This window comes from Haplochromis burtoni, unplaced genomic scaffold, assembly GCF_018398535.1.
Source record: "Haplochromis burtoni strain Fernald_Lab_line unplaced genomic scaffold, NCSU_Asbu1 Contig_1050, whole genome shotgun sequence".
NCBI lineage: Eukaryota > Metazoa > Chordata > Actinopteri > Cichliformes > Cichlidae > Haplochromis > Haplochromis burtoni.
This window is the reverse complement of record NW_024583411.1, coordinates 1-12,081: the sequence shown is the minus strand read 5'-3', so window position 1 is coordinate 12,081 and position 12,081 is coordinate 1. Positions and strand designations below refer to the sequence as shown.

Below are 12,081 nucleotides of genomic sequence, written 5' to 3'. Positions count from 1 at the left end.
CTTTCGAGCCTATACAGCTTGGAGTAAGACAACATGCATGAAGAGGATGATGTGGACAAAATACTCATTTGCCTAATAATTCTGCACTCCCTGTATAATGATCACCTTGTTTTCATGCAGTTGCAGCACATTGGAAACAGTTGTGTTGGGACATGGATTGGGATCATTTTTTGAGAACATTGAGTGATAGGATGTAAAAGCAAAAAAATAATGCATTAAAATGAGCATGCGCAAACTTGCAGGAAACGAGCACAAGAGCAGTTTATGGGAGGAAAGAATTTGATTGGAGAATTAGGGTCATAAGGTCACTGCCTCGGTGAGAGTGATTATGAGTACAAGAGGATCCCAGAATCAGGTCTGAGCAACAGTTAGGAATTCAGAGGTCAGTTAAGGGCTATACATATGTGAGGGAGGAGGGGGTAGTATCTGTTAACAGTCTCAATGGCCCAGTGGAAGAAGCTGTTTGAGAGGTGCTTCTATGCACAATAAATTTCTGTTGCAGAGATGTGGGGGTCTGATTTATTTGACTAAACAAGGGGGCCCAAGCTCCCATAAAGTAGGGCGAAATATTTTTTCTCTGAAAAAATATGATTCATGCCATAGAATAACTATTACTACAAAGGTCCCACAGGGTAGTAACAATAAATAACGTTAACTGCATGTTAGCACAGTAAGTACTAATACAGTAAAATTACTTCTCTGTAAAGTACACATTTTGCATTAAAATGTTTGTTGTCATCATATGATAATATGACAAGATGTGAGAAGTTAATGATAAGTCTGTGATATTGCCTGCCACACAGACTAAAGCTAATCAGACCTCTGAGAGACCTTTGTCAAAGATCATAGCCACAGCCTTTTAAGGACCTGGGTATTAATACCTGTGGTAACTACAACCAAAAAACAAAACAACACAAAAAAAACCCCACCTGTGCTTAGAGCAAGCCATAAAGAATGAGAAACAGCAACTCGAACTCTGACCCTATGATTGTCAGCTGGAAAAAACAATGGAGCGCCCACTCCGGGTCAGGGATGAGTTCAAGTATCTCGGGATCTTGTTTATGTATAACTGTATAGATCAGTGTTTCCCAACCACTGTGCTGTGGCACATAGGTGTGGCGTAAGAAATGATTAGGTGTGCTGTGGAACCCTTTAACTACTGCACCAACATAAAAAGCAATGGAAAATATTTTGTTTGTATTCCTTATTGACTTGAGTGAGTAATAACAACAATCATTTATTTTTCAATAGACCCTATAGTTTTTAAAATATTGACCTCTACTAAATGGTTGAGATGCCACTTAATGGTTTACGTATTTGTCATGCAAACACAAGTACAGTAGAATTTACAGTTGAAGAAAAATCAAATAAAGTGCCAAATTATAATTAAATTAATAACAAAAACTATCCAGGGCATTGGATACAGATTATTTCAAGTAGCATGCCAGCAAACATTGCTGGTTTTCATTCCATCAAAGGAAAGTATTATATCAAAAAACAAAATATATATTTTTTAAATCTGCAACTATGAAAAAGTGCAAAACACTCACATTCAGGCCATTTCTGATTGAATGCTACTGTGCAAAATAATTTTTGCTTTGCAAAAAAATAAAACAAAAACAGTGCAAATCTGATTTGTTGACTTGGTTCAGACACAGCCAGGTGGAACCTTTTGAGAGCCATTGGTTTCTGGTTCTGTAGGGCACAGGAACTCGTGTAGACCAGGAATTCAAGTCAACGATGTATCCGAACAGCAGAATATGCCATCTCCTTAACTTGTAACTTATAACTTATAACTTGTCTTATACAGGTGTAATAGCATATCAGAAAACTCAGTTCCTCCCATATGCTAATTATATGTAAGGATGAGTGATGGGCATGCAATGGTGATCTTTGCGTTGGAGTTTTTGCTCCACCTTTTGACAGATGAAAGAGGCATGAACCCACAGGCATTGTTTAGAGGGTTGACACATTTGTTGTCGAACCATTTTACTGCAATCAGACCTTCTTCAGATCTGTAACCACAGATGGCCCTTCTTCATTAGGTTTTGGTCTGCCATCAGGGGAGCTCCACCAGTGCAGTTTGGCCATACAGTACCAATGCACCTGATACCCAAGGAGGTGTGCAAGTTCTGGACCAAGCTGAAACTTGTGAAGAGCTGAGGTTCTTTTTTATCAGTTTGCATAGTGTTTTTTTCAACTTTGACTTCTAGAGGTGGCTTCTGTTCCTCTTCACTGAGGGGAACATATGCAAAGGGGACAGAACGTGGACGAAAGAAATGTGGGGTGACATCACTCTTCACATGAATAGCAGCTTTCCAAACTTGAGAAGCTGGAGAAGTACCAAGGGTTCAGAGAAGAGCTCAAGAAGATGTGGAGGGTGAAGGTAACAGTGGTTATCAGAGCACTAGGTGTAGTGACTCCCAAGCTAGACAAGTGGCTCCAGAGATCCCAGGAACAACATTTGAGATCTCTTTCCAGAAGAGCGCAGTGCTAGTAACAGCTAAGATACTGCGCAGGACCCTCAATCTCCCAGGCCTCTGGTAGAGGACCCGAGATTGGAGGATAGACCGACTGCAGGGGTGAGAGGGGAATTTTGTTTTTTTGGGGTTTTTTTAAAGTTCCCATCTCGTCCTGTCAGCTTGAGGGTCCACCACTTCTATGTCTGTGAGGTGGATCATAAATTTGATTAGTTTTGAAGTTGTACATCTCTGTTCCTTATATTTCATGTCATGCCCTTATTAATGTTTTATTTGTTGCTTTGACTGTTTTCGAATAGAATATGCAGTGGGAATATAGAGGGAGATAAGGAGTGAAAGTTTTGCCTGGGTTGATTGTGCATCGATCCATTGCTAATGCCTCAGGGCTCCAGTAGGTGGGTTCGCGCGCTTCCTTCACTCAATACAGACGAGTGAGAGTGAGAGCTGCGTGTCTGTGCCTTTCTTTCACCTCTCCTCACTATTTCCCCTGTCTAAGGGCACAACATTTGGAGGCACCACTGGGATGATTGATTCGAGGACCATCCCTGACCTGTAAGAGAAATCCTCTCGTTGATCATCCCCCCCAGACGACCCAGGTATCAGAAAGGAGCATAGTAAAGCAGCAGAGACATCGCTAGACCTACGTTGGTATCTGTATCCTGAAGTGAAAAAGTGGCCACTAGGGGGCAGTAAAAGCCAACTAAGTCTGATCATTTCTCAACTGACTGCTTGTGCTAACTCCTCTGACAACATGGAGTCTGAATTAGAAAATGCTCATAAAGCAGCTGTAAGAAGTAAAAGACATTATGACAGCAAGGTGAAGAGCTCAGTATTACAGCCAGGTGATCGCGTTTTAATAAGGAACATGACACCTCGAGGAGGTCCAGACAAGCTGAGGAACCACTGGGAGGATGTGGTTCACACAGTCGTTCGTCAGGTCAGCAGAGATATCCCAGTTTATGAACTCAGACCTGAGAAAGCAAAAGGGAGATCAAGAATATTGCATCGCAATCTTCTTCTGCCATGTGACCATCTGCCTGTTGAAACTGAAGTGCGACCACGAACAAGAAAAAGAGCCGTGGAGACAAGTGAGGAAGTGGAACAAGCTGAGGAAGAGGATGACGATGATGAGTACTATCCAGTGTCATCTCAGCAGCCATTTGAGCCACTTTATCCTCAGACACTGAATCCTATGAGCACTGATGAACCAGCCAAACACCTTCAAACAGTGGAAAACATGTCATCTGAGCCAGAGAATGAACATGAAGTACTGAACCAATGTGAACAACTACCCGACCAAGAGGAAAATTATGTCGAGGAACCATCAGTGGAGGAACCTGTTCCTGCACCTGTTCCAGACAAACACAGCAGGACCTGTGAGCAAGAGCATCAGCGACCAAGTAGAGAGCGCAAACCACCAAAGATCTTCACATATGATCGGCTTGGTTCACCAGCTTGTTATAACCTGAGAACACCATCACATCATACACACTTCATGGTTCCACGGACTGTTCAGGCATACTGCCACTGATAACTGCATGGACTTGAGTGAAAAGAAACATTGTGATCACACACGAAACACATTACTGAACAGAGACAATGTACTTACACTCCACACCAACCACAAGGAAATGGACTGTTTAACACAGAATTCATATTCAAAGTGACTTTTGGACATTGAACTGATTCATATTGTGCTTGCAGCTTAACACACACATCCAAAGCACACCACATGGCTACGGCCACTTGTATCACTCTCATGGACATTTGTCAAAGGAGAGAGTGACTGCTTTGACAAGCTGCACTAAAATGACTTTGTTCTCAAGCCAGCAGCAGACTGTGTTAATGTAACTGCATGGACACTGTAATTCATACAGACTGTATGAGAACACTGAAAGACTTTGGGTAATAACCCACACTAAAGAATGTATGAAAAGAGTTCCAGCGTGTGAAACTATTTTTGTAGAGTACATATAAGGTACAAGAAACAGTTATAGTATGCAATGGTTTATTGTATGTGGTTTTGGTGATATTAATGGTCATAACTCCACGTTTGTGCTAAATGTTAAACATTTGGATGTTGAGGACAACATCTATTCTGAGGGGGAGTATGTGGTGGATCATAAATTTGATTAGTTTTGAAGTTGTACATCTCTGTTCCTTATATTTCATGTCATGCCCTTATTAATGTTTTATTTGTTGCTTTGACTGTTTTCGAATAGAATATGCAGTGGGAATATAGAGGGAGATAAGTAGTGAAAGTTTTGCCTGGGTTGATTGTGTGTCGATCCATTGCTAATGCCTCAGGGCTCCAGTAGGTGGGTTCGCACGCCTCCTTCACTCAATACAGACGAGTGAGAGTGAGAGCTGCGTGTCTGTGCCTTTCTTTCACCTCTCCTCACTATTTCCCCTGTCTAAGGGCACAACATCTGGTTGGTTAGCCATCACCAACTTGTCTGTCTATCTGGAAGTCTGTCAGGATCTTAGCTCGGTCATTCTCGACCAGATGGCCAGTAATGCGTTACAAGTAACATGTTACTGTAATCCAATTACTTTTTCAAGTAACGAGTAATGAAAGGGATTAGCATTGCAAAAAAGTAATTATATAACTGTTACTTTCCCGTAAGCACGCTGCGTTACTGTGTTACTAAACTGTTGTGATTTTGTTTGTGAGAGTGTCTCATGACAATGATTTAAGCACGTGCGGTGCACGTGGCAGCAACAGACGTGTGTCGATCAACAATGGATAATATGGAGTGTGGGAAAGAGTACAACCATGCAGCGTTTAAAGGGTGGATGTACTGAAATTACTTTAAGTTTTAGTCCGTAAAAAGTGACAAAAACATTAGCGTCCGCTGTACACTCTGCGTGGGAAGAAAACTTCTTTCGACAGCGAAAAATTAAACTTCAAATCTCAAGCACCTAGCAAGCCACCACGGGAGTGTGAAATTCACTGAGAAATCTCTAAATCCTCCCACTGATATGACACTGACAAACCTCCACCGGCCCCACTCCTGCTAAACGGGTGAAAATGCATTTAAGAGCAACAGGACTTAGTGCCACTGAATCTTTGATTTTATTTATTTTTTGCTGTGTTTTACTTGAATCTATTTGAAAGAGCGAGTGTTAACACAAAACATTATTTTATTTTATATGCTGGAATATGCAGAAAATAGGTTTAAATGTTAAAAGATTTCTTCAAGTCAAAGACAGTTGCATATAATTTAATTTTTGCTTAATGCAGTGTCTATAAAATTAAAAGATTAAAACTCATAAAACAATTAAAAAAAAAGAGACTTTCCATTTGATTCAATTTTATATGACGGATTATGCATAAAAAATAGATCTGGGCTGAAAGGTCTATTGCTTTATTATGTATTCAGGTTGTGTATCATGTTTTTTTTTTAAAGTAACTAAGTAACAAATTACTTTTGAAAATAAGTAATCAGTAAATTATTGGGATTACTTTTTTGGAGAAGTAATCAGTAATTAGTTACTAAATTACTTTTTTCAAGTAACTTGACCAACACTGTTCTCGACCACCCTAGATGGTGTCTTCCATTTTTACCTTGGGACTTCCAGGCCATACACAGATGTTTCTGTATACTATGCTAGCCACTTGGTTATGGCGTTCCATGTATTCCCCGACTGCTAGCATCTTGCACGCTGCTGTTATGTGCTGGATTGTCTCTGGGACATCTTTACAGATAGACCCCAGCCTCTATGAATTTTGTGCTTAGAGCTTGTTCCTGTGCTGCCATTAGTGATTCTGTGCTGTCATTCTGTCCAGCTTTGTCCTGCCACTGGTAGGATTTCTCAGTATTAGTTAGTTCTTCTGAGTGTGGTACATGCTGTGCAGGGTCCTGTCCTTCTGTGATGGTTCTCCTCCTTCTTCCTCCCCTTTTTGGGTTTCTGCTGCCTGAGGTATTCACTGACCACACTATCACTCCAGACTTCTGAACCTGCAGAGCTCCTTCTCCCTCTAACTGATTCAACATCACTGCCATAAAGAACACTTCAAGAAATCAGTCCTACTGTTCTCTATAATGCTGTATATTAATTCTTCATTCTGTGACAGGTGAACACACCTGTCAGGCATAAGATCCCAAACATTATTTTGTATTATCGTTATTGTATATCTTCATGCAGCTGTTGTTCTTAGATTTTAAGTGAGCATGTTATTGCAATTTGCACTTTTCTCTTGCACATTGTCAGTTTTAAATATATAAATTCTTGCACTCATAGTATAAAGCCCTTACCAGACAACTGTGGCACATTTATTTTCACGGTGTTGGCAAATTGTTGTTTATTGTGGACAGTACAATTTTTACTCTTTATTATGCTGATGTAGGACAAAAGTTTCCCTTGTGGGATCAATAAAGCTCTCTCTCTCTCTCTCTCTCTCCCCCTCTCTCTCTCAGAGCTGATACTGATTTTCCTTCAGCCTCTTTTTTATTTAAAAAGATAGAAACACTTGTGTGAAACCTGAGCATAAAATTGATTTTTCAGCCACTAATGTATGCTGCTCTTGACAGAATGTTACTGAATTGTTATTGTTACTAAATTACAGCCCATTGTTAATAAATCATCCTACAATGACAGGGATGAGGTCCAAAGACTGCTAGGGTAATGTGCAGACAACAACTTAATCCGTAACACCCCTAGACCAAAGAACTGATCATTGATTTCATGAGGGGGAAGTCCAACCTGCAGCCCATCTACGTCAATAGAGTGGGTGGGGAGGGTTTCCAGCTTCAAGTTCCTGGATGTGTATATCAGAATCAGAATCAGAATACTTTATTAATTCTGATTCTGATATGGACACAACCTCCAAATGGAGCTCAAACACCTTGGAAATTGTGAAGAAGGCCTTTGAGGGTGTGGTGATGTATTGCATCTCTGTGTAGTTCTTGAGCCGCAGCATGGCACACAAGAAGGCATTAAGGCATATTTATAATTGAGCTATTTGTAAATATTAGAGCTATTTCTTATATTATGTAAACTTTGGATTATGTAGTATTATTTACTGTCTGTTACTGTTATTGTCTTGGATCAACTGTAACCCACACAATTTCCTTACGGATTATTAAAGTATTCTGATTTAAAAGGGTCGCTAACATGGCCTAGAAAATCACTGAAGGACCTCTGTAGCATCCGCTGTCTCAAAAAGGCACGCAACATCTTGCAGGACTGCACAAACCCAGGACACCAGGTGTTTAAGCTTCTGCCCTCTGGCAGTTATCTTGTGTATATGGTATTTATTTATTTGCTTGTCTCCATCATCACTGTTCCCACCTGACCTGAAGTAAACATGACTCCTAAAGCCTGTAATACAACAAAGAACATTACTAAAGATTACTAATGATCACTGATTATACAGAACCTTACACACACTTTGATCTGTTCATATAGATCAGGGTGAGGAACTCCAGGCCTGAAAGGCCGGTGAACCTGCAGGTTTTAGATCTCACCCTGGGTCAGCACACCTGAATGAAATGATTAGTTCATTACAAGGCCTCTGGAGAACTTCAAGACATGTTGAGGGGGTTATTAGCCATTTAAATCGACTGTGTTGGATCAAGGACACATCTAAAACCTGCAGCACACCAGCCCTTGAGGCCTGGAGTTTCCCCACCCCTGGTATAGATCATGATCTTGAGCTCATACAGCGTTCTGCATTCATGCAGCAACAACTCAACAGGAAGTAGTTTTATTCCAGCTGTGTGATGTTCAGATCTCAGCTGTGAGTTTAACAGCTATAAAAACTATAAATATATCAACGGGTTATGGATGAAAGCACATCATTTCCCTAGGGATTAATAAAGTATTCTGATCCTGAAATGGAAAATGCAGTTATGATGAATGTTCTCATGATCTGCTTCACTTTGTTTAATATGTTGACTGTTTTCATGAACGATCAGATGCTATGAATTAAGATTTGGCGTTTTCTGCTCCCTTTCCTAAAGGATGTTCCAGTGTCTCCTCTGCTAAAGGAAGCAATAAAGGAAGCACTGAAGCTCCTTTCCTTAGTGTTTGGAAAAATGGAACAGCTCTTGTTATGAGCGCAACACAGATACTTCCGGGTCACGTCTGTCAATGAGGAACTGTCCTGAGCATTCACACGTGCAGGAAGGTCATAAGAGGACACGGAGAGGCTCACCTGAGGTCTGACTGACCACTGTCAACCATAACAACACATACACATGCACACAGTGCAAGTGTGTTTGTCGTCATCACATCAGCCTTCTCCCGTAAGAACACCCAAGCTCCGCCTCCTCTCTCAATGTCATCATGGTGAAACCCCGCCCACACAGCTACAGGTGTAAGAATCAGGCAGCGCGTTTATCTTTTCAGTTACTGATCAGTCATGATTAGCGACTGTCTTAAATTAGATCAGAGACAGCTTCACTCTGTTTCTCATGATTACTGGTTAATCAATCAGTTATCGGCCGTTTTTCTCGATGCACCTCAGACCTGTCTGTCTCTCTGCAGACAGACAGGCGGACAAACTGCGTCATGCTGCGGGTCTCCCTTCTGCTTCCTCCACTGAAGCTGCTGATCTTCCTCCCACTAACTCACCCTCCTCCTCATTACTTTACGTTTCTCTCTCTCTCTCTCACACACACACACACACACACACCTTCACGCTCCTGCGGATCGGCCTCTCGATGAAGGCGAGTTCCTGCAGCTCCTCCAGCGGGCCGCACAGCACGCCGGCCGGGCTCAGGGCCATTCTGCCGGGTAACATCTGGCTGTTAGAGGTGGAGCAGTCGTATCAGCTCCGACCATCCCTGTTGAGGGGGCGGGGGTTGCGGGGCTGTCACTAACCGTTTCCAAGGAGATCCCGGCTCGAGCTGAACGTCACTCCAGACTCCGTTCAAAAGTCTGACAAAGTCTCACGAACGCGCTCATTTGCACACGATGCAGGCTATCAGAGATCCCAAACAAAACCCGTCCACACACTCACGGCACGATCTGCGGTTCGGCGCTCACAGAACTGCGATTCCTCCAGAAAAATCCCCCGTAACATCCCAAACTGTCACACCGTTACCGGGATGTGTCACACGTTTCCAAGCAGATCCAGTGCAGCGCAGAGAAGCCAGCCAGACTGCGTGTAAAAAGCTCCAGTTAACTCTTTTATTCCCCGAGGACTCTTCATTCACACCACACTCAGTCCAAAAGTCCGCACACGGAATTTATTCGGAGTAAATCTAAAGACTGAATGTAGGAAACCGCACAAACCGGGCGCGGGATGAATCAGATGGACCTCCTCTCCGGTTCGGCGCACATCTCCAAATATTCTGACCAAGTCCAGATCTTCTCCACCTGCTTCAGCTCCTCAGGGCTGCGGTGGGAGCGTCACGCAGAACTGCGGCTGCGCTCCTCCGTGCTCCTTCGAGTCCGTCATCCTCGACAGTGCACAACCGAACCGAATCGCCCACTCTACGTTCAGTGCTGGTCTGTCATACGCAGACCGGTACCGGACAGCGTCAAAGTTCACAGACGGTATCAGACTGATTTTCACACCAAAGGACGAAGAGGAGGAGGCTTCATCACCGTGAGTGACTCGTGAGCAGCAGAGCGGGCTGAGCGAACCTAAACGGAGTCATGAGGATGCAAGCCCGACCTGAACCGGGACCGAGAGATGAGCTGCAGGGCGTTAAGCTGGAGGCGCAGTGCAGCAGCTGATCCGTCTCCATGGAAACGACTGTCCGCGCTCATTCATAAAGTCCAGAACGTGTCTTCGATCTAGAACCCACTCTCATTCTGAGCTGTCCCATCACCTGTAAACGCACCTGAAAGTTCAATAATCATCAAATAAAACTATCCACGTCACGTGCTTAAGATCCGCATTAATTTGTTTTATTTTGCAGGGTCAGGTGTTTCACTTCCTGCATTCAGGGCTTTCTTCTTTTTTTTCTGAAAAATTTTTTTTTGAGCCACTTAAGTTACACTATCATACCGAGACAAAAAACACATAATGCAAACAGATGGGGACAGGTGAGACCAGACAGACAGGAGGAGAATGAGGAGGAGGAGGAGAAGGAGAACAGGGGCTGACCTTCAGCTGCAGTCTCAGTGTCAGAGTTGGCTGACAGTCCGGCTCATGAAAGCTCAGAGTTGATCAGACCCTCAGACTCTGAACCAGAACCTTCTGCTGCACACCAGAGAGTGCTGCTTCCTGATTGGATGGTTTCACAGGTAGTACCCAGTCAACAGTTTGTTTTATTTTATTTTTATATGTTTGAATTTGTGGAACTTCAAACCACACTTGAAACCACTTGAATGTTGTTTTGTTTTTATCATCAAATTTTGATTCAAATCAAACACTCAGTTCTGTGTTTACCAATTTTTTTCTTTAATGATTCTGATTTTGAATTAATTTAGGTTACATTTGTGTGTTTGAAATCATTGAATTTAAATGTGTGAGATGGGTTAGTAGTTGAGTCTTTGAAATTTTATCAGGCTGCTGTTGACTGATCGGGTTTAAACGATTGATACACAAATCAGTTAGTAGTTTTCTGGGCTGTTGTGAGTCTGGTTATGTGCATCGATCCTGTTTCCATCTGTGTTGTTGGTGAAGGCTGTTTTTCGGGTGCAGGACAAAAGATATTGCTGACAGCAGCTCTCGCAGTGTTTGAATTTTTGTCTTCAGCTTGGAGGAAACAAACACCGCTGACCCGCAGTGTTGACATCATTCAGCAGCAGCTGAGGCCAAAACGCCATCATCTTGGATGACCCGCTGCTGTTCACACGCTACTGGCATTAACGAGAAACACAGAGAGCAAAGCGTTTCCTGTTCCCCTGTCTGACATGGCAGTCTCTGAGCAGAACCTGGATGACTACAGTATCTACAGTCACCTGACAGACGAGGAGCTGCTGCAGATCGCTGTTGAGAGAAGCTTGTCTGATAAACAGGCTTCATCATCATCATCATCATCATCAGGCCCAATCCAAACAAACCCTAACCCCACACACAGAGGTCCTGATCCCCCCCAAAGGGGTGCAGACAGTTCCTGCACCTGAACCTGCCCCCCACATCCAAAATTGTATAAACCCTCCCACAGCCCTGTCACAGTTTCTCTACAAGGTCTACAAGAGGTGAGTCAGTTTGCAATGAAATAGAGCTCAGAGGATGGAAAAATCCACAAACATCAGAAAGCAGCAAGAGATCAATAGACGTTTTAGAGTGAGTGTCAGACAGTCTGGAGATGGTTGCGGGTGTGTGTGTGTGTGTTGGGTGGGTGGGTGGGGTTGTTTCTGACTTGCTCTGTGCTTGTGACTCTGTCGTTCTACTCTTGTTCTGTGTTTGTTCTGACTATCTGTTGGTTCTGTTATGGTGGTTTTAACTCTGTGTTATTCCAGTGCAGCGGCTCTGTGTTGGATCTGACTCTGGTTCCAAGTCTGTGGTTCTGAAGGTTTGTGTGTTTCCTCAGAGAAGTCAGTCTATTACAGTCCATCATCATGAATGGGGATGCAGAGGCTCTGATGGAATTGGTCCAGAGGCGGTTAAGCAGCCTTATGGAGCCAAATGATAAAGGCTGGATCTAGGGTTGCCAACTCCCTGAAAAATAAATAAGGGACACCTCGTGGCCAGGGC

The 12,081-nt window shown here is 43.0% G+C and overlaps 1 protein-coding gene across 4 annotated transcripts in view; it reads right to left on the bottom strand.

Moving 5' to 3' along the window:
* ppp4r4 (protein phosphatase 4, regulatory subunit 4) overlaps positions 1–10,223 on the bottom strand; it is a 26,932-nt gene extending 16,709 nt beyond the window's left edge. For 3 of the 4 annotated variants that reach the window (XM_005951529.3, XM_042216425.1, XM_042216424.1), the window contains exon 1: positions 9,121–10,222. In XM_005951529.3, the coding sequence (XP_005951591.1) occupies positions 9,121–9,228 (108 nt within the window). In that variant the 5' untranslated portion in view covers positions 9,229–10,222. Of the gene's footprint in view, positions 1–9,120 lie in introns of all 4 variants that reach the window. The other variant, XM_042216426.1, reaches the window with a different exon arrangement.
* Positions 10,224–12,081: the final 1,858 nt, after the last annotated feature.